General features: G+C 40.3%; 1 protein-coding gene across 1 annotated transcript; it reads left to right on the top strand.

The window, feature by feature from the left end:
• The first annotated feature begins 527 nt into the window (after nucleotides 1–527).
• LOC311189833 (plasminogen-like) lies at nucleotides 528–23,929 on the top strand. The gene is made up of 19 exons (XM_084261576.1): nucleotides 528–606; nucleotides 3,777–3,912; nucleotides 5,228–5,334; nucleotides 9,608–9,722; nucleotides 10,060–10,199; nucleotides 10,773–10,893; nucleotides 11,017–11,135; nucleotides 12,065–12,227; nucleotides 12,838–12,968; nucleotides 13,861–14,026; nucleotides 14,812–14,975; nucleotides 15,862–16,010; nucleotides 17,320–17,413; nucleotides 18,905–19,025; nucleotides 19,238–19,312; nucleotides 19,677–19,817; nucleotides 20,951–21,057; nucleotides 21,904–22,049; nucleotides 23,244–23,929. The coding sequence occupies exons 1-19, from the start codon at nucleotides 558–560 to the stop codon at nucleotides 23,403–23,405; spliced, it is 2,406 nt and encodes an 801-aa protein (XP_084117702.1). The 5' UTR covers nucleotides 528–557; the 3' UTR covers nucleotides 23,406–23,929.
• The last annotated feature ends 3,958 nt before the right edge of the window (nucleotides 23,930–27,887 follow it).

The following is a 27,887-nucleotide window of genomic DNA, read 5'->3' as shown; positions in this document are numbered from 1 at the left end:
AGAAGGGGAAAATAAAAAACCTAGGTCAAGGAAGCATGGGAGAGTAGGAATTCTTTAATGAACAAGTAAAATTAAACTATTTTACAGAATTAATATTATCTGGATCGGATGATAGTGCTTATCCTGAGATTAAATGGAAGTTGGTCTATAAACCAATACCCGCATGCATGGCTGAAATTACTATCAGGACTCTAGTGTAAGGAGAAATTCAAATTATGCCTGGGCACATGATTTCCCATGCTTTCCAGCAACATTTTTGCTGTCTACTCTTTAGCCAAGAAAGTTCCTAGCCATTTGAGAACAAAAACATGCCCCACAAAGCATGAGCACATTCACATTTCCTAGCATCCCATACAAAGGATTGAGTCTGACGTGCTGATCCATCCAATCCAAGGTTGTTTGAATGGCCACACCACGGCAAAGGGGGACACAGAACGGGACAATGATTAACTTAACCTACCTGCCTTGTTTGTTTGATGCTGCCTCACTCCAGTGCGAGTCAATAAAACTTTGTGCATGGGCACACACAACTTCCAGCACCTTCCAGGTGGGCCAAAATGGGGATTAGCAAAGCGGCCTTTCTCTTTCTTCTCTTGCTCAGCCCAGGTAAGAGTCCTTTGCCTTCTGCTTACCTAGGTGAGATGGGGCTGAATGCTTTTAGACTCCCTTTGGTGAGGGGAGGTTCCCAAATCTCTGTGTCACCACTTCCCTGTACAAGAATGGATTTGGGGCTTGCTGGCCAGAGAGACCTGCTGTTGAACCAAGCAAGAGCTGTGGTTGCTTCAGAGTTGTGTTGGTTAGGCAGAGCAGAAGCACAAGAGGCTTGCTGTTTGTGTGGAGAGCTACTGGCTCCCTGCAGACATGCCTCATGGCCAGAAAAGGGGGCAGCCTTGGAAAGCAGCCCCAAAACTTGCTACAACACCCATAGCAGTCAGTAAGTCAGCTGTCTCTGGTTTCAGCAGGCTTCTTGATATGGTGGTTTATTTTTTCTGTGGTTGTCAAATACTGTGATCTTTATTTTGTTTGTTTTAAAATCTGTAAATGTATTGTGAAAAAACAAATCTCAAAGGAAAGGAAAAAATCTTGTGCACACTAGAGTTTCAGTTTCTCTCATAGTTACAATCTTAACAGGAAATTATTCATCCCATGCTATAGGGAGGCCAAAATCTGGTCAGAGTTAGTTTCTGCAGTATTTTTGGTGCTGCAAGTCTATTTTTGTGGAAGGTATTACAAACTGTTTAAGTAAGACACAAGGACTGAGCAAGGCTCTTTACATGTGCCCTTTTGGGTTTAGGAGATTGCAACTATTATATAAATTTCTAATAAATATTCTCTGTCCTGAAAACTTTAAACTTCAATGAACTATGGGGTTCAGATGGCACATCTTTTCTTCTGTGTAACTACGCAGCCTGTTGTGATTGAAGTGAAAAATATAGCTATGAGTATGCCAACATGTATTTAAAAAAAACCCCAACATTAAAATACACAAGCATTTTACTTATGTAGTTTTAAAAATTTAAAAAGTTAACAGAAAAATATATGGGTAGATTTTAGCTAGAGAAGTCAGAGACATACCCTAGCATAAAAAATTCTAGATATTATTTAATGTTAAGAATTATAATCTTAATTTATATTCTAGTTTCTAAGATTTTTTTTTAACAGAAGAACAGTCTCATTCAAATCAAATGTGCTCCTTAATAAGTAAGAATTTTATACGGGGAGGAAAATGGAGGATTTTGGCTTTTGTCTGCAGTACACTGCTTTTGTTTGCAAATCCTTATTCAAATTAATTTCTGAAAAAAAGAAGTAATACATCTTTCTACAACTGAAAAATTCCATAGGCATAGGAAAAATGGTAGCAAAATATTTAGTGCATTCTTCTCCACCTTGCGTACATTTTGATTTCTTTTTTCTTCATGTATTATGCCCTGCCAAATAATCATAACAGAAAAGGGGGAAAATATTTTTATCATCCAAATCAACAATCACTCTGTCAATATTTTTAAGGTGTCAGAACAGAAGTAAGGTTGCATGGAAGCTGTACCATAATAGGAATTCTTTACTTTTATTTCTTGTCCTTGTGGAGAGCATTGGAGCATCTCTATGATACTGTTTTAAGGTAGTTTAATGTTTTCTCTCAATACTGATTTCTATTGATGTCATTTTTATGCTGAAATGACTAGTGGAATCGGTGATTCCTGTGCCTGTCTCATGAAATATTATTGTATCCTTTTTCACCTTTTTTTTTTCTTAGCAGCTATTCCTTCCTTTCATCCGTACTGTTAAAATGTCAGCTCTCAGGGCCAAACTCTTCCCTAGACAAAAGAAAACCTAGGCAGGCCAAACCTCCAGTAGCCTCTCTGGGTACGAGAGGGACCATAATTTGGCTTTTGCACCTATTTTGCCAGTTCCACCTTGCAGGTGCAGAATGATCTTAAAAAAATACTCAACTGCAGGCTGAGCTAGCACTCGGGTGAAGGAAACGAGCTGTGCCTCACACTACAGGGGAGTGATACTCAAGAAAAGGGTAAGAAGTTGCCTTCCTCAGCCTGAAAGATGTTTCACTGAACATCCTGGTGGGTGTCCTCAGTCACATTCTGTGGGTCTGACTGGGACGAGGCTGCTTTCCATCCCTCCTGGTGGCATCGGGCTGTGGCTGAGCAAGCGAAGGATCAGCAGATGAAGGAAGTCCTTCCCTTCAGCCTGGCCAGAGTCTGATTCATACCCTGTATGCCTTATGTACATCAATCACGTACAGCACGGCACCAAAACAAGGCACAGAGCAGAACTGAGATGGTTTGCAAAGTCCATGGGCCAGCTGTCTGTCTGGGGTTGAAACCATGGGAAATGGGCAACTCCCAGGGCCAAATGTCATACACTCACCTGATAAAGAAATTGTAAAAATCACTGGACTTGTGAAACTCTGTGATCGTGCAGCTGGAAGTTGTGGAAGTCACACTTCTGTGAACTGTAGCTGAGTATTCAGAGATTGCATAGTGTAAAAGAAAAAGGACATACATAATGGCAAAGTCCTTTACAAGGCTTGTACTTTAACATTTTTAGAATTTACTGCTAAACGTAGCTGTGATTTTTAGCATCCTACATATTTCACATACATCTGTAGCCCAGAGGTTGTTAGGTGAATTTATTCACAGGTTTAATGTCTTGTGTTAACTCCTAGAAATGGACAACATCATCTTCTACCTTGATTAGTAAGTTGCATAAAGAGTTATTACAAAAATGATAAACTGAACTTGAGCACAGTGATAACTCCAGTGACTGAAGATAGTTGTTTCTTGCAAGAGCATTTGAAAAGAGGCAGCTAAGGAATGGCTGCTGATAGAATCAATCATTCCACAAGGGTAGAATCATCATTTCACATCCTTCCCAAGTCCCTTTTCTCCACTTTCTCCAAAGTATGGGTGACCAGTGTTTTCCTTTTGAAACACCTCACTGTTTTTACATTCCTTCAGTCATCGTCTCTGTTCCCCTCTCTTTATACACTAGGTTTATGTTATGTGTTATGACTTTCAGAATGATAGAAAGCACCACTCAGGCCACTTCTCTGTCCTACCTTACGTTGGGTTTTCAGTGATGTTACCCATCACCATACTAGGAAGGCTACCTTTACCCATATTTTGTCACCATTAACCCAGATATTCCACCAATTAAATGCTGATGTTACTCAACTATGTAACAAAGAATTTAACATGAAAGTTAGACATAAATTGTATCAGCATTCACATTTTTACTTCTTTGTCTCTTTTTCCTTTCAGTGCTAGGAAACATATTAGACAGCTATGTGCAAACAGAGGGAGCTTGGCTGCTCAACCCAAAGAAGAACATTTACAAGACAAATAGTAATGAAGAATGCGCAGAAAAGTGTGAACAAGAAGAAAGATTTACTTGCAGGTAATTTCCACTGGTTCCCATTTGTATCTTTCATTGCAGCTGATGGAGCAGTCCACCTTATTTACCAGCAGTCATGACTTTTGAGAGGTTTCTTAAGAGTAAGGGTGTCTGAGGTTTGCTGGAAAAACAAAATATGTATATAGAAAGAGAACCTCTGGGGTCTATGGATGAAGAAAGCTGAAATAGAAAAATTAAGAAAATGATGTTGAATGTTTATTGGAAAACATTATGATACTTTGATGCACAGCTTGGTACACTGAAAATAAACCTCACATGTTTTTATCAAGACTCTTGTACGCCCTTTAGACAGAGCTTTACTCCACTGCAGCACCCTCATACTTGTGCTTCACACCAATGGGATCAGATGAATACTTCAGACTTGTAACCCCACCTTAGCAGCACATTGGACACTGTTTATTAACTACATCCCTACTTAGAAATTTAGTGTTACTGAGAGTTCGGCTTGGACTGTGGGTAACTATCCCTAGTTTTGACCCAGAACAGCCATCACTCCCCAGACAACTCATAAACATGGTTGCCAGAGGTGAATCCAGGTGTGATCTCTCTCCTTTTGGGGAAGGGTATGCAAATTTACAAGTACAGACACACCTGGCCCATACCAGTTTCTCAAAGAGCTACAAGATGGGTTTTCTCAGTATTTGCTTTCCTTTTATAGACCTACCCTGGATTCCTTGTTGCTATTGGGTTTTTTTTTGGTTCAGAAAAGCCAGCTGTAGAAATTACTTAGCCTGTCAGCAGCTTTCCCTAGGTGTTATTGGAAAGGTTGCACCATCTGCTCCGGTCTTGCAGGCTCACAGCCTAGGCACTTGCTGAAAAGACAAATGGCAGTGTTTTCTAAAGCTCTCACAGTACAATCACTCAGAGGAGTTATACAAGGTAATTCAAGGTCCTGGCTTGTTGTGTTTTACCTGTTCCTTGGTAACTGCCGAATACTGCAAAACATATATATTCTTGAATGGCCTCTATTTTTTAAATAAAAAATTGTGCATATATTCTGTTCATCATGTTCTCTGGCATCTCTGGCATATTACAAACCTTCTTTTTTATCCCTTGTCATAGTTCATTCACCTAGTTCCCTTTCAAAATAAGTTTGGTATGAAGCTTTAGGAGCCAAATTCCACCACTGAAAATGGGAGCTGCAATACTCAGTGATTTCTGAAACATCACTCAATGTTAAATATAACTGAAGTGCCGTGCTTGCTAAAATTAAAAATGAACACTAGTAAAGGTGTTCAGGAAAAATAATGCACACATTCAGCTATTGTTTCTTACATTGCTCTCTCCGTTTCAACAGGGCCTTCTTATTCAGCAGTAAAGAGCAACAGTGTTTAACATTGTCTGAGAACACCAAAACAGCAATGATATTCAGAAGAAGAAATGCAGTTCTCTATGAAAAAAGAAGTATGTCTGTATTTATGTCTTCTTACATTATTTCACTGTGATACACTTTCTAGTGGGACTCACATGACCCTGTAGTAAAGGGAGGCTAAGCCTTCACTGGGTCAGATGAAGTGGGCAGGTGATCTCTTACCCAGTGCAGATCAGTGCTCCAGCACCTTTCCTGCTTCTCAAACTCCGGGTTCCACTGACAGAAAAGAGCATTGTTGCTCAGGGAATGCAGAAGATGCTGGGAGCGATGGAGATGCTTGATAGTCACTTCTCTCCTCTCCTTCTAAATGAGCCAATAACATACTGCTGCGTCTTCCCTATCCCTGCTGAGGGTACTATGGGGAGCCCCTCGTGCTGGCAATGGTTTCTGAGACAGACTTTGGCCACATGAAAACTGATGGAAACTACCAAATAATTTAATTTGTATCACTATAGAAAATTCACAGTTTACTTGGGTGGGGGTCAAATCAACTTTCTTTCATTTGTACATGTTGTCAGAAGTGATAACTGTGCTGCACAGAAAAAAAATCTGGTTTTACAGAATTTGTATATCATTATATAGGTTTGTACTCTTCAGTCAATGAATCTGGTGAAACTTATCTTAATGTATATTTTTATGGTGTAATTAATTGACATTGTGACTTTTTGTATACCCCTTTTGTACATGTTTTATTTCTGATCATTCTGATCATAGATGAGGATTATTTTCTGAAAATAGGGAATTGTCTTTAAGAAATGGCAACTATCCAGGTTTTTTTACAATCTCTTCTAAAGATCTGTCACCTTATGGATGATGCTGACAAATGACTGGGTTTTAAGGCTATTTTTGAATTACATAACCACATGTGGAGCTCTTGCTGTATATGGAAAAGAAGGAATGTGTTTTATTTTTAATATAAGATTAGTTCCTTTGTTTTGTTCTCTGACTTTAAAAATATACAAGGGAGAAAAGATCTCCTTACTGATCTTTCAGACATAAGTTGGTAGGATTTGAACAGAATTACTACTGTCCTGAGTTAACAGATTTGGTGAACACTGCCTCTCACCATTTGCTGACTTGTAACATTTTAAAAAATATTAATATATTTGAGAATATTCAGAAATTTGAAACTATAGTATCTACCAAGAACTTGGTCTTTTTCAACAAAGCTGCGTGAAAAGGGAAAATGAGCCAGGCTCTCAGCTGCTGCAGTTGCGCAGTAGGTTCAATAGGCCAGTTTCTAAACAAACATCAAGAATCACAATAACTAGAAGACTGTAAATAGCCATGAGCTCAGAAAAATGCATCCTTACACCTTCGCTAACCTGCAAAGATTTGTAGGATAAGATAATGATACATGTATAGCACCTGCAGGAATATTTTAGGTAATAGCTTAGTTGTTTTAGCTGGATTGCAGCTTAGCACCCAAATGAGATTTTACTCAGACATAGTGGATGTAAGACCACAATGTCCAGAGAGGCTGCAGATATTGACTGGACAAAGCTCTGAGCAGCCTCAGCTCAGAAACTGGAGTTGCTTTTTATGAGGGTTTGGAATAAAGACCACTGAGGCTTTTTTTAAACCTGATGTTTTCTGAAGCCTACGACCAGCTGCCTTTTTATTTTTATATTTTCTTTTTCTTTTTCTTTATATATAATATATAACTGATAGACATTTTAAGGTTTTGAACAAAAGATATATTTATTACATCCAGAACCTGGTGGGAATTTCCCTAAATCATGACTAAATAATGCTAAGAAATCTTCTGCAATTCCTGTTGTAGAAGGAAAACTGAATGGATCAAGTGGCAAGTGACAAAGTTTAAAGCCTTAAGAAATAACTTGCATGTAAATAAATGTTACTGTTTTTTGATACAGCACTGTGATCAGGATCCAGTGATTCAGTGGTTTTTTTCTGAGACATCCCATGGATTTTCTGAGGTTAGATCCTGAATGAGAATGCCATGATATTCAGTGAGAATTTGTTACTGCATCCTTTTAAGTCTTCTGAGGGCATGGGCATAGATTTTAGTTTCTTCAAAACCAGAACCCCATCAGTAAAGATGTGAAAAAATGTGGTTTCATGTAGCCAAAATGTCCAAAAATTGCACATCTACCTGCAGAAAGCAAAAGATGGACCTAGGAATCATGACTACATAAAATGCAGCCCATTCTCCATGTGTCACATGGTTTCCCTGTTGCTTGTCTTTTCATTTGCAGACAGTCTCAAATAATTGCATGTCCATTCTCAGGATAATATCCATTTAATCTGTTGTTACAGAACAGAATGGAAAATGTAACTTTTACTTAGGCAGCTCACATCACTGTCTCCAGCAGCTGCTGTCCTGATACTTCAAGGACATTGCTTTCACACGCCCAGGAGCTTTTGAAATACTGTTGCTGAAACCAGCTTTTTCTTTTTTTTTCAGTCAAAGCAATTACTTGATGAGACCTAATTGATCTTATTATTGTATTCAAAGAAAAAGATGACAACTGGTATAAAATTCACAGTTTATTTTTTTTTCTATGGTATGTGCTATAAAAGAGACGGTTAACCTTATAGGAAAAGAACTTGCATTTGGGAATTATTATCTATATATCTGTTTGTAAATAGTTAACCCAAAAGGCATGTGGTGAGTTTGGGGATCAAAGTTAGTTATTTGTCATCAGACCAAAAAAAACCCTAGAGGTTATATAAATGGTCAAAAGTTTATGCAAACAAAGAGAGTCAGCACTTGACTGATTCAGTGTTCAATTATTGAGGGTTTTAATGTTAATTTATTGCAAAATTGTTTGAGGGATCAAAATGGCTTCCAGCTAAAGTTTTTAGAGTAAACTTGCCCAATTGAAATAAAGATATGCCTAAAAGTACATCTCTAAATCCTGATCTAAACCACATATTATCCCATAGAGCTGGACCTTCTTTAGATTCAAATGTTAGTTCATTTGACAAGGCAGATCTGTGTAAAATGACATAATTTCTCCAGATTTAGGTTAATCTTCTGCTTGTATGTCAGCTTCAGCATAACTTTGACACTGAGATAGCATGATGCAAAACTGGTTCTCCACAATCTGTTTTGGATGCTACTTAGACACTGAGATAAGCCAGGTCACAACCTAAAAGACAGATTGCTTCATTGCAACTAGAAAGGAGAAACTGGCTGATAAAATAGTCCCTGACCATAATGTTAAATGAGTTTCCAGCTTCGTTTTCCAAGCCAGAAGACATGTTGCCTGACAGTGATAGTCCCTAAACTGCAAACATGAGGGAACATGCCAAGATCCTTCAGCCCTCACCACAGGCCCTGCCTTCAGCTTTCATCCACCATCCCTTGCAAGCCCGCTCCCCACCCCACTCCCCACCCCCCCCCCCCCCTGCAGTCACCAGCTCTTTGCTGGGAAAGGTGGTTGTTCGGTCCTTCCAGGAAGACCTTAAAGGTTGCAGTGGGGTTATGGATGCTTCCCCCTCCTGAGAAAAAAATTACAACACTGAGCTTTCAGTTCTTATTTAATGTGATGACTAATAATTTAAAACAATTTGATGTTTTTTTTAAATCTACTGATAAAAATACCAGGCTTATTCAGCAATAAAATTCCCCTTGATTTATATGATTTCATGGCTAATTCTTTCACTTCTTTTTTTTCCCCTTTTTTTATGGACGTACTATTACATTCCAAAATCTGAGAGTGCAATAGCATATGTAATATGCACCTTCAACCAACTATCAATTTTATCTTGTACAGCTGAGAGTCATTGTTTTAGCCTATCATGAATTAATTAAATCTCATTCATCACATGGGGAATTTTAATGAAACTATGTCATCTACATTTCTATGATTTTTTTTTTATTGCTTATTTAAACTGGTAAAATGCAATGTCTAATTCTGTCCTGTTATCTTCTTCGAGGAATTCAGGTGGCTGTCTTTTAAGGTTTGATTTTAATTACTGTGCATAACTTTAACATCATAGGAGGCAATGAAAATAGAAAATTTAAATGCAAAAAAGAATATTTTATTATTTAAATCTATCACAGCATGTTCTTAAGAGAAGCAGGTTGTGTTGCACGTATGTCTCTGGAATTCTGTTCTATAAGTTTTTACTATCATGCAATTTTTTCAATGCTAATTAATATAATTTACACATCAGATGACAAGTACATTTTTACAACATGATGTATTTTGACAGCACTAGAAAGTCAAAATATGGCCAAATATATTTAAATATATTGGCATCAAAATTTATTTTATGTGCTAAAACCTGATGGACATGTCATCATACTGATTAATTAAGCACATATTGTTTCAGTCTATCTTCTAGAATGCAAGGAGGGAGCAGGAGTGGATTACAGAGGAACAGAAGCCAAAACTCAGAAAGGTGTGCCATGCCAGAAGTGGAGTGATAATGCCCCCCATAAACCAAGGTAAGGCCTTCTCATATATGTTTACATGTTTTTCTGAAATTTTGCTAAGACATTTATATGTGCCAAATAGTCCTACAAGTAATTTGCTTGGCTTTCTTATTTCTTTTTATTAAATATTTTTCTACGCTTATCTAGAATAACATAATTCTCTAAGATGAGTTGTAACTCAGAGACCTGCAATTGGGGGCTACACGATCAATAGGGACACTATCAGTCTTGGCAGTTGCATGAACAACATCTAGAAAATGGTCTTCAGATAAAGATTTAATTTTTAGCATCCTCATCTGGATGGTTGGAATGCTTTCCTTATTCTAATCCCATTTTAATTCTGTTCCAGGTACACACCTGAAAATTCTCCCAGAATGGGACTGGAAGAAAACTACTGCAGAAATCCCGATAAGGATGCAAAGGGACCCTGGTGTTATACAACAGATCCTGCTACCAGATATGATTACTGTAACATCCCAGAGTGTGAAGGTCAGGATACGTATACTGATTTCTTTCCCTTCTTGGGTGATGCTTTCAAGAATGTGAAGTAATATGGGTACTTTTATTTTTAGGTATTTGTTCCAAACGTGAGCTTATTTCAGCCTGAAACTTTCCAAGAACATTTTCAATACCAACAGGGAAGATATCAAAAGTCCCCCAAAACAGCTATGCAAAGTCTTTCCAACCCTGCCCCCCCGATTAAGAAGTGGTATATGAGTGTACTAACATATCGTAATCCTAGAATGGAACCAAATGACAGTTGATCATGCAAAAGTCAATAAAACATGACTTTCAGTTATATCTTAGTAGTTTTAATTTAACTCTTTTAAAAACTAGTCTATAATGCTGGTGTGTTTTTTCAATTGCATACTATATATGTAATCAACTGCTTGAGGTCATCTTCCCAAGAAAAATAGTCTTTTACTTTGCCAAAAAAGGACAGTCCTTCAGCCTTTTGTTCTGATCAGGCTCTTAAGCTTCATGTGAGATGAATATGTATATTTATGGACCAGTTCCTCAGGGAGTTTCTGTCTCTCTTGTCATTCTATCTTCCTCCTACAGTGGAGTGCATGCACTGCAGTGGAGAAAACTACTATGGAGAAATTGCAGAAACGGTGTCTGGGTTTGAGTGCCAGCGCTGGGACTCCCAGCATCCTCACTCTCACGGATACCTCCCAGAAAAGTGAGTCAGACTCTGTGGTGGGTTGTTTATTGTCCTGAAGGCCACTGTCCCACAAACAGGATAGTTATGCCATTACACAGCCATTAGTGACTTTTTTTTTTTAAAAAAAAAATTCCTGTTCAGTTTTCCAGAGAAGAATCTGAAGAGGAATTATTGCCGTAATCCAGATGGTGAACCTAGACCCTGGTGTTTCACTACCAACCCAAATAAACGCTGGGAATTTTGTGACATTCCTCGTTGTGGTGAGTCTGAATTCTAGACTTCTAGACACAAAAACATCTAGACACAAATGCATCCAGGCAGCTTCAATTCAGGGTGGTTGAAGAAGCTAGAACAAATAGAACAAATAGAAGCTAGAACAAATAGATTAAAAATAAAATATTTTTTATAAAAAAAAGAGTAAAAGGCTGCTGACTTTTATCCCAAAGGAAAAAAAGAACCAAAAACCACAAACAATCCAAATTTGAAATGAACCCCCCATAGCTCTTTTGAAGCTGGACATTTCTGTCATAGGAATTTCTAATGGCTTTGCATGGAGCACGTATCTTCCTTGATGTGTTTTTCCATGACCAGGCATTTTGGTGGTTTGGATGTTGCTTCCAATGTTCTTCTTCCTGCTGTTTCACTCATCCTGAAAGTGTCTTGTTTTGCTCTTGCAGTTCAGTTCCCCACCTTTGCAATTTCCTTTTCCTCTAAAGGCCTGTCCTTGCCATGACAATTTTTCTTGGGGCTTCTCACCAGAACTCTCACCAGTTGCAATACATCTCTTTTATATCTGCACCTATACCTGCACTTATCACTGCTGGGCCTGCCGCTTTCACCCCAGGTTTTTTCACAGTATTTCTACTTGCTCACTTTCCAGATTTGTTCTGATGATGCCTCTAGCACTTGGTTCCATCATGTCATGGCTGCTGTAAAGGGACAGATGCAAATGTCCTTCTGTCACTTTGATTGCCTGTGTAGATATTAACATGGAAGAAGGAAAGTTAAGATATTTTTAGATCTTTTACCTACTTTTTGGACTTTTCAAACATTTTCTTCTTTAAACCTTCCCTGCAAAGACACTAATACGCCTGCTTAATTATAATGCTCAAAGTGTTCTGGGTATTTTTGTTTGGTTTTGCTATGTCTAGAAGGCACTTTTTAATTTAATTTCCTTTTCCTGTGATAGCAACACCCCCACCAGCTCCTGCACCAGGGCGTCACTGTCTAAAAAGAAGAGGAGAAGACTATCAAGGCACGATATCTGTTACCGAATCAGGAAATACTTGTCAACACTGGAGTTCACAGTTTCCCCACAAACATGTTCGCACTCCTGAAAACTATCCCTGCAAGTATGTGAAACCTCACCGTTACTCAATGCCCATGAGAAGTACCAAAGCACAGGATCACTTCATTTTTCTTTAACTTTTCTCTTCAACAATATTTTCTTCAGTATTACAACACTGTTTGGTTAGACCAACATCCATCACCTGCTGGATTCCATCATTTCAATTTTGTTGCACGTTTCTTTCTATTTGCTTTGTTGTTGTTGGATATTAGCATCTCATCGTCTGACTTTCAAGCTCTGCATTAATTACTTTTTTCCTCTTTTACTGTATTGTTACTGAGGTGACATAATGTGGAGTAAGAAAGATCCAATTATGATGGTTTCTTGGGGCAAGACTTTTTCACCCTATGTTTCTGCTGTGCTGCTCTTGGTCTCAAAGTGCTAAATGAAATACAGTCTCTTAGTTCATCCATCAATCTAGCATGCATCTGGTTTTGCACAACCAAAACACCGGTGCAGTGTAGTTATTTACCTAGTAAATGGCATCAGTAAATGACAGCAGCAGTTATCTACCAATAAATGCAACAGTAAACTAGGCAGCAGCATTCTGGTTTTTACAGCCTTTACTAGGTTTCCATCAGAGGCCTTTTTCTTAGACAATTTTTCTGTTTCAGGAACCTAGAAGAAAACTACTGTAGAAATCCTGATGGTGAGAAGAAGCCATGGTGTTACACCACCAACAGTTCTGTAAGGTGGGAATATTGCAACATCCCCCCCTGTGTTGGGTCAAAGCCAGAGGAGCCTGGTAAGAGCAACAGGAGATGTGCAGAAGTGAAGGGTTGTCATGGTTTATTTTGAAAAAACTCAGATGATTCTTCTGAGTTGTGTTACTGCTGCATCTTGCAGCACTGCTATCGCAGAATCACAGAATCACAAGGTTGGAAGAGACCTTTGAAGATCATCAAGTCCAACCATTCCCATTCTATGCTAAACCATATCCCTAAAGTACCTCATCAACCCTTTTTTTGAACACAACCAGTATCAGTTGAAGTCTTGAGTTTGATGTGGATCCCAGGCTGGTATGTTCAGTCCTGTGGACAAGTGCAGAAGGTTTTAAGTCATCTACTGACCCAGCTCAGGAAAAATTGTAGTAACATAGGTCTTTTCCTTTTCCCGAGTGAAGGTTCCCTCCACCTCTGAATTTTTAAATGCTCCATGGAAAAGTTAATTAGGTTTTACATGCCAGCTCCTGAAAAATTGAATCCAAAGCAAAGCCCAAGATAATTTAAGAGCACTGAATGAAGTCTCCAGAAAAAGCAATCTAAAGAAAATTCTCCTTAGACAAGGCAGGCTGGTTACACACACACACATCTGTGGCAAAGCCACAGATATTCCCTTAGCCTGGAGAAGTTTTGATCCATATGTGAACTATTTGGATTGTTAGCTGAGATAAATCCTTGGGCATGACAGTAAAACTGGTGAGCAAGTGCTTTCAATCTAGCGCAACATTAAATTATTACAAACACATTTGGAAATGTTCCTTTTGATCTACAGTCTGAGAAGAATTCTGTCATAGGCAACGTGCTGTGGCAGTCAGGGAAATACTCTGGCGTGTTGTTTTCTGTTGGCTTTCTATGCTCATGTATAAATATGAAAGTATTGAGATGCAAGGGACCGGTTTCTGTTATTCAATACAGCTGTTGATGTGCCTGAGCAGGCTCAAATTACTGAGGAGTGCTATCAAGACAATGGTGCGTCTTACCGTGGTACTGCTAGTTTCACTGTCACGGGCAAGAAATGTCAAGACTGGAGCTCCATGTCACCGCACCGACACAACAAAACGGCAGACGTCTACCCAGAAGCGTATGTGCATTTCCCATTGCCACGGGCAGTGGCCATTCATGAACTTGTTTTGATTTCCATCATCTTTATACAACAGTGATGTTAAAGCTGAGAAGGGAGTGTTCTTGATAAAAACAATCCCTCTTTTTCTTCTTCTTTTTTTTTTTTTTTTTAAGGGAGAAACATCTTCTATTAAACTCATCTTGGAAAAAAATACAGTTGTCACTATTATGCTTTAGACTAATCAATTGTGTGCTCTTGCATTGCTCCTAAAGGAATTAAGAGTTATAAATTTTCCCATGTACTGAAAGGAACTGTTTCTATACATGAGCTTATTCATGAGATTGTCTTTGCTGCCTAGTCTGCAATTCATCAGAGCTTTGAGGAATGGGCGGGTTATTTCACAGAATCATAGAATCAACTGGGTTGGAAGAATCACCTGGGTTAGTCCTTATTCCTTATATTTACTATTTATTTATTCCAAAATGCAAAAAACTATTTTTCTTAAAAGTTATTAATGTGATTGTAAAAGTAAAAATAACTATAACATATGCATGTGTCTACTTATTTGTATTTGTAAATGGTATTCTACTATAAACATTAATCAATTAATAAGTGTTTGACATATTTAAATATTCTGCATATGTTCTTTGATTTCTTTATGCTGGAAAAGGGATTTATGCCACACACAGTACATGATAAATAATATATGCTAACTCTGTAGCAGACCTGCTTTCTAAAATGTTCTCTCAGGTTCTCCTCAGAGCAGTGTCTTGGATGAGAACATTATATGCTTGCATTTGTAGGGACCTGAGGAACAATTATTGCAGGAACCCAGATGGCGATAACCGCCCATGGTGCTACACCACTGACCCCAGCGTGAGATGGGAGTATTGCAACCTGAAGAAGTGTGATCAGACATCAGTGACTTTACAAACTTTTACTCAGACAACACAGGAACCAGATCCTGGTGAGAATATTTTCTGCTTCCCCCAGAAATGCTCATAACCAGCAAGCTGTTTTTAATGGAAACATCATCAAGAATTTATTGAGCATGAAATAAAGGAAACTCCATTTAATTACAGAATTTATTGTAAAACTGTATCCACTCTCTTCACTTTCTGAACTTGCAGAATTTATAGCCTGGTTACTATATCTGATTTTATATTAATATTGCATCTTTTATGTACTACATCTGGCAACATTAGAAACATGAGGAAACAAATGGCAAATAGCCTCCACACTTCTATGGGAGGGCCACTACCAGTGACAACAAATACAGAGGTGGCAGCATTTTGCTGGCAACTGTTCCAAAGAAGTCCTCCTGTGCCGTGCATTCACACTTCCAGGGCTTCATTTCCCACCAGAAGACAGCTGGCTTTTTTAAAAATTCAGTTCAGATGCAACTTTCTTATGCAGCAAATGGTTAGAGTGCTGCAGCTCTCATTTATTTGCTATGACATATACTTCTGTTTAGAAGGCTAATAATTTTGGCTGAGTGTGTACTACTGCTTTTTACCTACTGTAAAATATGGCATTGGACAGACATCAGTGTAAGGAAAAGACTTTATGAGTGTATGTACTTTGTAGTACTTGCTTCTGGATTCATGAGGAGTCTACTGAATCTAAGCTTCTTTGGTTTATGATGTTCCTGGTCATGAAGAAAATGTTCAAAATGTGAGGAAATTGTAATTTTTAGCCAGCACTGACACTATGTTGTGCTTCTTTCCTTGCATACATATTATGTAGTCCTAGTAGCATTTCCTCAAATTTATTTCTGCTTCACCACTATCAAGTATTGATGTGGCCAAATAGCTCACAACTAACGGTCATTTCCTTCTCCTCTTTATTCACAGATTGCATTAACGGTAATGGTAAAGATTATCGTGGCACAGTCGCAAAAACTGGAAGGGGCAGGACTTGTCAAGAGTGGAGCTCTCAGAAACCTCACAAGCATGAGCATTTTACTCCCACAACCTATCCAGAAGCAGGCCTGGATAAAAATGTAAGCAGATGTTCATTTAAGACTTGCTGTCATGGAGCTTCGCCCATCTTCTTCATGGTCCCTCAGGAAGCATTTCATGTCAGGTCTTTGTAAATGAATTTTTTTTTTGTCGGTTCAATCCAACAACCTGATCGTGCTAATTCTTGTGGTCATGAGCAGTCTGTATATCTAGGGGGGGACACAGATGCACAGAAACTCTGTTACATGCTTCTGCAGCACAGACAAGGGACTTAAGATGGCCACTTACTAACTGGAGTTGGTCTGTGGGCAGCATCTCTGTGTCTTCTGCCACAAAGTGCACTTGGGTTCATTGATTTCAGTAATAACAATGATGGGTTACAATGTTCAGTGCAAGTTCCTTGAGATATGTAGCTGACGGATTGCAACCTCCATCCTCTACTAATTCACCCTCCAGCCCTCTGACTTCTGCCTCAGTCCATCATACATGCATCTGACCCATGCTGCAAGTCATTCTCCATCTCTAACCTTCATGTCCCTAGTCATAACACATGTACTCATCACTAGTTCTTTAGACTTGTAACATCCCATATACAATACTTGCCTGGTTTATGTGATATAAAGAGCTTTTTTGGTATTGCCAGTTTGAACTATTGTTCCTCCAGGTATATGATTTTAGAGCTTGCTTTAGTCCATCTTCTGATGCCGTCACATGCCTTGTGTTGAATTCCAGCTCAGATTGGGGAAACTCTCTCCAAAAAGCTGCTTGCCATAAATGTTTGGTTCTGGCATTTGGGAGGGACCCTTGGGAAAGGGAAGAATATATTTTCTTCTTTTTCCTAAGACATAATATATATCTCAGAGTAAGGAAGGGAACTCGAAAAATCTCTGGTACCATATAGTTGTGTGAGGTTTCTGTGCCGAGCAGTGATCAGTCAGTATGGCCAGTAAAACCTAGAGAGTCATTCAGCTAACCAGACACCCCGTGTCACTGTGAACACTGCACCACTGACCCTAGGATTCATAGGCATCACCAAGCTGTGCAAGAACAGCTTGCACAATATACCCATTTGTCCCAGAGTCATGCAACCAGAGTGGGTGTGAAAAGACCTTAGGGCTGACCCTACTGCTCCTGCTAACTGGAATGGAAGCAGGAGTGGACACTTTAGTGCTTTTGGAAATCCCATCCAAGATCAAGATCTCCTACATTTTGAGAGCTTACACGTCCAAGATTGTGCTAGTGCAGCTTAGTGTCTGAAGAAAGTTGGTGTTGCATTTTTATTATCTTTTTTCTAATCTCACAGAGTGAACAGCAAAATAATTGATTTGGTGTTTTCATTTTTCGTTACAGTATTGCAGGAATCCTGATGGAGATGTGAATGGACCTTGGTGCTACACTACAGACCCAAGAAAATCATGGGAGTATTGTGACATTCCCAAGTGCCGTAATTATTCCTTTAAAGACTTGTGTCTCCCTTTCCTGCAACCGTTTTATGTCAACTGAAGGACATTCAGCAATTAATCTGAACAACTGGTCTAAGACAGCTCAATAGCTTTAGACTGGAAATTAAGGCTGTGAGGAAGTAACACTCAAAGTCTGTGTCTGAAGCCTTAAGAATGGTGCTTATTCCTTGGATGCCCCAAGCTCAGTGCAGCATGTACATGAGGCCCACCAGATCTCATGGGGTTTTTCCTTTGTGTTTGAAGATAGGGCTATTCCTGAGCATGTGTGGCCAGGCTGAACAAGGGATGCTCTTATCCCAGCCAAAAGTTTGCACCTCCTGCTTCTGTGCCTCTGTTTCTGTCCAGAGTGTGAAACAGATTTTCCTTTCTCTGATACTGTGCTGTGTCAGATGTCTGCAAAGTGCATCTGGCCCTAAAAATTTAACCAAATGTCCTTGTTACTAGTTGTCCTGGGTCAACTGAATCAAGCCATTCAGCACTCTGAGTGAGGTGGTGCAACAAAGCGTAGGGTGATAGAGTTACAAACATTTTGGTTCCAAGTCCTTCCATGTCCATCAACAACAAAAGCTGTGCCTGAAGAGAGGTAGTTCCGACTCCAAAGAAGGGTGACTTTTGTGCTGCTCTATCCTCTCGACTGTGAGCAGCAGAAAATGTGCTCTGATCAAAATCCCAAAACAGGACAAACAAGAAAAATTAATATGCTCTGTACTGCGACAGTAAAAATATTACTGCACTGAAGGTGTTGGGCTGGGACTCTTAGGAGAGAAATGGCATTTACATGTGCTTATTTTATTCATTTTGAAAATTCAATTTCTTTCTAAAGTTAATATTGCTTCTGTTTAGTTGCTCAGCTAAAGAGAGAAATGTGGCTTTTGCCTTTAACTTTGTTAGTTCCTTTTGCTGACAACAAATTCTAAATTCTGTGTTGTTAAGAGTCAGAGGGCTAAACAAGAACTACCCTATTTTAATAACTCAGAGACATCTGAGGTACCAAAAGATCCAGAGATAAGAGAAGACAAAGTTTTGCTCCATGGAGACAATGATTGTTTTATGTGCTGTACCGCCAAGATCAGTTTGAAAACATCTGCCAGTGCAGCTTTTGCATTGCTGGCGTCCGTAGAGGTTGGGGGTAATGATTTCTTTCTTTCTCTCTTTCTCCTTTACCATCTGTTTGGTTTGTTGGTTCAGTTTGGGTTTGTGGTTTTTTTCTATCTGGCTGTAGATCTGTTCATATGTAATTTGCTGACCACTGAGAAGTCTATATGAAAAAAATTGCCAGGCATTTTTAAGTCTTCCAGATGAAAGTAACCTAGCCAAATATAGGTGGTACATGGCATACAATTCCCTGCAGAGATTCAAAATCTGACATGACATGAGTAACAGGTTCACCTTCTAGTTTTCTAAGTGCACAGTGAATGTAAAACAAAGATGACAAAGTTCCCTCTAGTGATTTTACTTTTTTTCTTGTTCAGAACCTCCTGCTCAGTATGAGTGTGGAAAACCCAAGTTCAAACCAAAACTGTGTGCTCAAAGGATTGTTGGTGGGTGTATTTCACACCCACACTCCTGGCCATGGCAAATCAGTCTCCGCAGGTACGGCCATTCCCCATTACATTAGACTTCACATGCAAGGAAATTTTGTGTAGGATGTTATGGTGCATGGGTACAGCATTCTAAATTTGTGGAATAATGTCTTTCAGTTTGTAAAGGCATACATGTTTGAAAGATTACCTGATTAACCACAGCAGAATTAACTTTCACACTTTAAACCAATGCCCTTGTCATGCCTTTCTGCTCTGTTACAGATTTAATATACATTTCTGTGGGGGAACTCTGATAGACCCTCAGTGGGTTCTTACTGCTGCTCACTGCTTAGAAAAGTAAGTATCTGTTATAGCCTGAGCCAGCATTATGTTACGTTAGATAGAAAATTAGAGGAAAACCAAAACGGACCCAATAACCAACCTGAGCTGTCTCTTGGCTCAGCTCGCAAACAGTCGAGAATTAAGCCATTATTCATCATTCATTAAAGCAGAATTTTGACTGAAGAAACAAAGATTGACAGTGATAACTTTTGACAATTTGATTTCATGTGCCATAATAAGGCATTAAGAAATACACATTTCTGCCAAAGCTAGCTTTATTTTTCTGGCTTGGGCAGAACAAGGGGCCTGGTAACATTGTAAGTGGTCTATGTTGTGGGTGTGTGTTCATCAGCTCACCGTGTGCAATCGTTTCCAACAGGTCCTCACGGCCAGCCGCGTATGATGTGTACCTTGGATTACACAGAGAAAAAGCATCCGAGCCATCAGTACAAAAAATAAAAGTTGAGAAATTGTTCAAAGAGCCACACAGGGTGGACATTGCTCTACTGAAACTGAGCAGGTGCCTTTTCACCCGAAGTGTACCTTTATTCTGATGGGACAAGTGGACTAAGTAGTGGGTGCTGGTGGTGTAGAGATGTGTGTTTCTGTACACGCTGTATTCAGTCAGCGATATAAGACTTTGTCTTCCCTTTATACAGAAGCTCCAGTGGAAACCAAGGGGATTGAGCTGCAGGGCTTCGGAAAGGGAAAGAGCTGGCTTGGGAGGGGATGAGGGCTAGGGACGGTGACCCATGCCATCAGCGCTCTGGGTGCCAGCTGCTGAGAGGTGAGGCAGTGACAGCAGAGTAGGAGGAGGCAATGCCTAGAGGAGCTTTTGGTCTGTGTTTCTATGTGACAAGGTAATGAGGATTGAAACCTGCAATACTAGCATAATGTCACCCCATGTTGTTTCCATGTTGTGCTGGGGAGATTCCTTCTTCTAGCACAGTCAGTGTACTTCCAGTGTGCAGCCAAACAGTGTGTATGTTTGATGCGACACCCAGTATGGCCCTTCTTGCATCTGTTTCCATTCATCTGAACTCACCAAGGCACTCTGCAGTCAAAAGGAATATGTCCATACAGCTGCAAACATGTGGACATACAGTGCTCATGGTTTTGTTTCCATGGCTGCCATGCAGGTCCAAAACAGATGCAGGGTCATCACAATTAACACGGCTTCTCAGTTGAGCCTGGCCTTAGCTGCACCCAAAGGCAAGTCAGACTGACTTGGGTTCTACCGTGTGCTAAGTGTCAAGTTTGAAAGTGATTTTAGAATGCTCAGACTGGATGCAGACAGAGCAAGTTAACACCTACATGTTAAATGCCACTAACTAGCTTTGCAATTAGTTTTTGTTGGCTATGCCTTAACGGAAGTCAAAGCATTCTCTTGGATTTATGTTAGCAATTTTAGTATCAACAGTGTCTACCTGCTCTCCATTTCAGATCTTTTCCTTTTTCATCTCACATTTTGGGGTATTAGAGCCTAAAACAAAAGCAGTTTTGCACATCAGACAAAACCTTTATCTGAAGGTCAGGATTTCAAATTAAAAAAAGCTGGCTGTATAGAAAATCTTTTTAGAAACTGGAAGGTGGTATCAGGGACAAATGTGCTAGTTATTGTTCCTGTATGAGTCACTTGTTTGTTTCTTTCAGCCCAGCAATCATCAACCATCATGTAACCCCAGTTTGTTTGCCAAAACAAAATGCTGTGTTAGGAGGAAGAGAGGAGTGCTATGTGACAGGTTGGGGAGATACAAAAGGTGAGAAAGCATTAGCACGCTGGAAAGCTCTCTGCAAATCTGTGTATTCTTGCATCCAAAGTGTATTTTCTTTGTGCCAAAAAAACCCTAAACAAGCTTGTGTGCATATCTATTTCACAAAATTCACCAGGTACTGCCATTCTTTCCACTTTCTCTCTCTCATTTACTCTCCTAAATAACTCAGAGCCGTGTAAACTGAACCCATCTAAACCAATAATAAAAGAGGAGAATCAGACCTAAGGAGCTGCTAACTCTTATCTCTAAGCCCACTCTGCTTTTCCCCAAAGTGAGTTTTTATGCAGTTGGAAGGGAATTTTTTTTTAGATTTATTCTATTTTTTAATCACATGAAGGTGAGTTTGCCAGTTCTCTTGAATGATTTTTTTCTCTCATTTGCAAAACCTCCCACTTTGTCTTGGTTGAGAAGGGCATCGATACCTTCTGTTCCTCCTTGCTTCTGCCCAACATTTGTTTTTTTTCAACTGTTTACTTCCTACCTCCTTTCTTCCATAGAGAAAAAAAATCAGATTCAGAGAAATAAAATTATTGTGGGAATGAGTCCCACAAGTATCACTGGGCACTGGCTCCGTATGGATGTACTGTGGGAGAAGGAAGGTCAAGCAGTGCAGTGTGGATTTTGATGGGTGGTAGAGGGTGATAAGTACAACGGTACTGACAATGCTTACTGATTTTTGGCATCACTTCATACTATACATGGAAAGCATATACCTAGTGTGTAAAGGCTATGCTTATTTTACTGCCTATCCATATTTCAATGTTTGTTTTGTGAAGATGTTCATCTACTTTTGTCATTTATTGTGGCTTGGGTTTGTTTTTATTTGCAAAGGAACTGGAGGAGATACCTACTTAAAGGAAACTGGTTTCCCTGTAATCGAGAATAAAATATGCAACCGCCCTGAATTTTTGAATGGTAGAGTCAGACAACACGAGCTCTGTGCTGGAAATATTGATGGTGCCACAGATACCTGCCAGGTAAGGACATCTGTGAGCTTCAGAGTTGGTTGTAAGTACATTCAGACCAAATAGTGCTTCGCTTCTGGGCTTCAGAGACAGAATTAGCCTTGGGATGTTGCCAAACTACATGGCATTCAAGCTGAAAAATGCACATGAATTCTGCTCTTCCCTTGCTCCCTTGGCTGCTCCTAGTAACTTGGGCAGGTAATTTTTCTTATACTCCTGAACTACAAAGCTCATGGAAATATATCACTGCCCAAGACAGGTATGGAAGCTAGTTTAGAATGACTAATGGTCTGATTTTTATTTTCAGACCACTTTGCTTCCCTCAGCTAGACTAGCTCCAATGTCCAAGCCAGCTCAGTTAACAACCTGAAACAGCTCAGTTAGCAGTCAAGGAACAATGCAGTGGAGTCTGTCAACAGGCATATCAAAGGAACAACTAATTTCCAATTGTCAGTGCCAGCAGGTGTGAAAATTACACTGGGTGAAGCAAAATGCATGCTGGACTTCTCTTTTGTTGAAAAGGAAGAATATGTTTGGCAATAGCTGATGTCCCAAGTGTGGTATGAAGGCTTTATCCAGAAGACTAGGTTTTTTAACTTGAGTTCTTCAGTTTCTTTAAGTACATGAAATGTCTCAGAAGAGCTTAACATATTGAATGAAGCTGGAAACTGTCCTTCTACAAAGCTAGAGATGACTGTAAAGAAGCGTGAAAACAGCAGACTGCCTGCTTCATCTGACAGGTCAACAGCATTGCCAACACAGAACAGATATCCTATACACAAGCACTGTGGTGGGCAAGCAGGCCATTGAGGGGTGCACACTCATGTTTTAAGACACATGGGTTGAGCACATGCGTTCACTTGGTCTTGGCTCATCTAGTAACAACAGGAAGCCATAAAGACCTTGGAGAAGAGACCGAGGGAAGAAGCACAGTTTGAAGTACTAAGTGCAATCATTTTCTTTCTTACCAACTCCCCTTACTTCAAAAATAAATTTAATGCTTGGATGATGGGAAGAGATGAGTTTACAACAGTGTTCAACTGCATGCATAGAGAATTCTTCTCTGGCTAGAGCTCCGGTGCTTCTTTGTGACTTGTGTGCTCCTCACATGCAAGACGTACTTCTGTTTCTATATCTCCTGTGAGAAGGCCTCCCTTGCATATGGGGCTGTCCATGAAGGAATGACCCTGTTCTTTATCTGTTTAGGGCGACAGTGGAGGACCTCTAGTCTGTCAGGACCAAGAGAAATTTGTCCAACATGGAGTCACTTCCTGGGGTCTTGGCTGTGCCCAACCTATGAAACCTGGTGTTTACGTTCGAGTTTCCAATTATATTTCTTGGATTAAGCATGTAATGGAAAACAACTGATCCTGGGTATGGACTGCCCTCTCCTGGAAAGCAATATGCACATTAGAAATAGAAGATTCCAAGTGCAATATTAAAGCCACAATCATTCATAAGTAGAATAAATATGATCATCCATTTTAAATTGCTATAAATTGATGGCTATTACCAAGAGACCCATCTGACAGTGTGTTACCTTCTTTCTATACGTTCTATGGTTTACTACATTTGACAACAAACTTACCCACCTCTCAAATACATTTCAAAAATCCCAGCCTCAACTGTAACTGGACATCTGTGTTTCAATCTTATATTAGGCTCTACAGTGACTTTTTCTTATGAGGTTGATTTTACAATGATGTTGTGCTTCCAACAAATGAAGAAAGGAGAACACTTCTCATTTTCTATGAGTTGTCTGAGCCTCTTATCAATTTAATGATACAAACCAAAGAAGAATATCGCTGTACATGTCTTATATGTATGTGAAGTTTTGTTAGATATGTATGCTATCATTAAATGCACAGGATGAAAAAAAGGAAGCAAACACATTTGCCTTGTATTCTCATATTTTTTATTGGCATGGAATCTGTGTGTTAGCAAAAGTACAAATATTGCATCAGTGATATAAAACAATGAATATAAAATAGCCTCACCCTAAAGTTAGTCTACAGTGAAGACAGAGAAATAATCATTACAGCAAGTAATGACTGTTTAATGTATTATAAAAATGTTGTTGTCCATAGCACCCATCATGTTTCACTATGTAACTTCATCTCACTATATAACCATTACATGTATATTTTTCTTCTCTAAAAGAAAATGATGTACATATACCTGTGGTTATAGGAAGTGAGAGCTCAGACCTTTAGAGATGCTTCCCAGGGAAAGCTTGGCTCACACTTGCCAAAGTGAAACACTTGCTAACTATGAACACCCCCTCTCATCCTGCACCTCTTGCATTATCAGCCAGAGAGCACCCCACAGGTGGCCTAGAGATCCCCAGCTCTGCATGGACTCCTTCCTGTATCCCCAGGGTGTGCTGAATATACCCTGAGTAACACAGCTACTTCCTGGGCTGGGATTTGTCTTGCCCACTTTCTGCAGTGTAGAGAGATGTCCCCTCCCTGGCATGCCAAGCTGCACATCATTTAATTTAAATTTCTCTTTTTATTTTCTATATGCATGTCTACACATACAGGATGGGTCACATCCTACAAGTTGGTTGCGTTTTTTTCTCCCATAGGCTGTAAAGGGAGATTAGAGCTATAAAACAGACTGAGGCAGTGGGGTGATTTTTGCAGCTTCTACACCCACAAGTCTTATTCTGGAAGAAACAATGATTTCAGGGCATTGCCTTCCTGAGTAGGAACAGCTCTGATAAAGCATTCTCCATCTACCTCTCTGGCCAGGGGAGAAATCACTGGGCACACATAATCCCCAGAATATTTTCTGTGTCTATTCATTTGGATTATTAAATCAACCAAGAAATACACATAGTACTTCCCTAACAACAGAAAATCCGTGTTGCAGACTCGTCTTTGATTCATAAAGCTCTTCAAATGTGAACTCCTGCAGGCATGGTTAATACCTGGCTTGCAGGCAGATAAACCCACTCCTATTGTCCTTGCCAAACCCACCAGAAAGGCCTGCACATGCCTGACTGGCTACAGAAGTCCCAACTCATAACCTCTCAAAGAATGCAAATTGTGAGATTGTCGATGGGAATAAAAATTGCCACTTAGCACTAAACCACTTGCACAGACTAGATAAACTACCAAGGCAAATTTGGTGGCAGTAGCACATCTGGAGCAAGCAGCACATTCACTCATTTGGTAGCCTAGAGGACCTCTTTGCAGGATTTCTGAGGTCATGCTGAATGTGCGCCCTTGGCACCTTTGGTGAGATGATCCTTCGCTCACTATGGACATCGCATCTCTCACTCCACCTCTGAAGTATTCAGCTTCAGTGGCAGTGTCCGGCTTCTCCTGAAGAGGTGCCTCTCACTAAGGCAAGTCACAACAGCTTTTTTAGTGTCAACCTGTACAGTTTATGAGAGAGCTGCTTTGCTGCCTGAGAAATCTGTAGGACTTTCCTGTAGGGCTCAATGTGGTCTGAGGCGCATAAACTCCATTTAAACAAGCAGCCTGTCCAGTGATCTGCACAACCCCAGCTGGTTTCCCGCCCCCCCCTGCAGTGTCCTCCTCCTCTGAAGTTCTCCCCTTGCTTCCACAGCCTCACCTGTCCACTCTCACCCACAACATTGTAACCCCACCATCATCAAAATACTGATTGTACAAGAAGTTACTATTCACTTCACAACCTTCAAGAGGCAACCCAAAATCTCACAGTGATGGAAGGATTTTCCATCCCGAAAAATACCTTTGTTAGGGGTAAGAGTTAGTTCGGGAGCCTTTACCAAATACAAATTCTACCTGAGGCTGTTAAGCAGTATCATATTAGAAGCCAGAACACATAGGAAGGCTTTTTCCTGCTGTCCTTTACATATGAATTTTTAGAAAATAAATACATCCAAACTTCTGACATTGCTCCTAGCCATTTTACATGTGGCAATATTTCACTCCTGAGCAACATATGCTGTTCTGCAAAGCAAAGGACAGTCCGAAATGCCAGAAACAATTCTTCCTGTCTCTCCCTTCTTACAACATTTTGGTTGTCCACAAACAGCAGCAACTGGCAAATAACATTGATATCTCTTTAGCAAGCTTCAGCTCTAAACATTCTCCTCAGTCCTTCCCAGACTGCTGTAATGTTTAAGACACCAATTATAAAATGTAAAATTCACAAAGAAGAAACACTAAAAGGAAGAGGGAGGCTCAGCTTGCCCGGCGTTGCATCGCTGGCTTCTCTGAGTGCTGTGCCTGCAGTGTGGGCCAGCCGGGTCCAAGGAAGGCAGGGCTGAGCTCTGCAGCTGGGTGCCTGTGCTCCCATCCTGTGCTGAGACACTGCACCTAGCCAACAGAAACCCACAGCTTCCAGTTCAGGGCTGGTCTCTGCCAGTCAGCCCCGGGGAGTTCACAGCTATCTGCAGAAGAGCACATTGATGTAGGAAGAGTTTTCTCCCTGAATAAGAAGCTCCAGATTTAGATTTTCTTCTCGATATTGCCAGTTGGCCAGCTACATGATGACATTCCCATTTAGTTTCATCTCTTTCGATCACTGCTATCTTTTGCTAAGCATCCCATTGACCTTGCACTACATGTCAGAGGAAGTTAGAAACAGCCTGGAACAATGGCCCTTTGCCACTAACTGCTCAGAGTATGCTGACATTAGGCCAAGAGCACTAGGAAAGGTCCTGTTTTCCTCCTGCAGGGCTGGTGGTAGGGGAGGTTGATGGGAAAAGGCAGGGAGAGTCAAGGAACCCTTGAAATGCACAGGATACTCCCCACCATAGGGAATCCCACATGTGTGTGCACCTGCCTGTGTGTGCTGCTCAGATGGTTAGACTAGAGCTGCACTGACTGCAAGGTTTCCTTTACTCATTTATGGTACGAACCTTCAAAACTTGGCCCTATATTTATTTCTGCCAAATATGTTGTTCTCTGGGCTTAAATGGCCCATTAAAAAAGCTCAGCTGTTTTCTTTCTCCTGTTTAATTCTCTGTTGGTAACAGGATACATTTCAAACATCACATCTTCTCAAGTTCATTGCTGTAAGGAGCATATCGCTTGCCTGTCAGTGGCCAGGACCCAGTGCTTGATGAAGAAAGTCATGCAGCTGAAAGGGAAGGCAGCCTGTCCCTGCTATCTGCTTGCAGAGCCACAGATTTGAACATATCTCCTACAGGTCAGCTTGAAACACCTGGGACCAGTTAACACTTCCGTAACCAAAGCTCTTGTCTCATCCCTGCTCATCTTCCAAAGACAGCTTAACATCCCCATCCACAGCACAAGTAAGTTATCCCAAAGGCAGAAAGATGCCAAAATGATAATGGTCAGAAGACAGAAATTGCAGATTGCCTTGGCAGTGGTCAGGGGGAGGGAATTTGATTTGTGGAGATGGGCAAAGAACATGTTTTAGAAGAAAAAAATCATCATGCTCGAGAGAGAGAGGGTTGGACAAGAGCCAACAGTGGACAGCAGGCAGGAGCCCTTCCCTCAAAGTTATGGAGGGACCAGGGGACAGGAGACAGGACAATGGAGTAACACATGAACCCCAGATGGGTCTGGGGGGAGAACACTGATGGGCATCAGGACAATCTGACCTGCAGAGCTAATACCCTGTGTAGAACAGGACACCTACATAAATCCATATGAAGGAGAGGAGGAAGACTGCTTACACATTTCAGAATGCCCTTGAGCAGGGTGGAAAGTGGTTTTTTTTGTGTTAGAAGCTTTCTGGGGGAGAGGATCAAACCAAGGCAAGGGTTTCCTGATGCACACCTCTCATTCCTGTCCCAGACAGGCAGAGAAAGAGCCTTCCTGATCAGCACCTTCCTTCCAGAGCCGTCAGATCTTCTATTTGTCCAGATTCTCCAGAGGCAAAGGA

The sequence above is a fragment of the Gallinula chloropus genome, assembly GCF_964237585.1.
Source record: "Gallinula chloropus genome assembly, chromosome: 3".
Lineage (NCBI taxonomy): Eukaryota > Metazoa > Chordata > Aves > Gruiformes > Rallidae > Gallinula > Gallinula chloropus.
Note: the sequence above shows the minus strand (reverse complement) of the source record. Positions and strands in the feature narration are given on the sequence as shown.

Excerpts from the sequence above, each read along its gene's own strand:
- LOC311189833 (XM_084261576.1), top strand. The coding sequence starts at position 558 with ATGGGGATTAGCAAAGCGGCCTTTCTCTTTCTTCTCTTGCTCAGCCCA. Across the intron at positions 16,011-17,319 it reads AAGCAGGCCTGGATAAAAAT|TATTGCAGGAATCCTGATGG; the intron begins GTAAGCAGATGT and ends TTTTCGTTACAG. Across the intron at positions 22,050-23,243 it reads GTGCCACAGATACCTGCCAG|GGCGACAGTGGAGGACCTCT; the intron begins GTAAGGACATCT and ends TTATCTGTTTAG.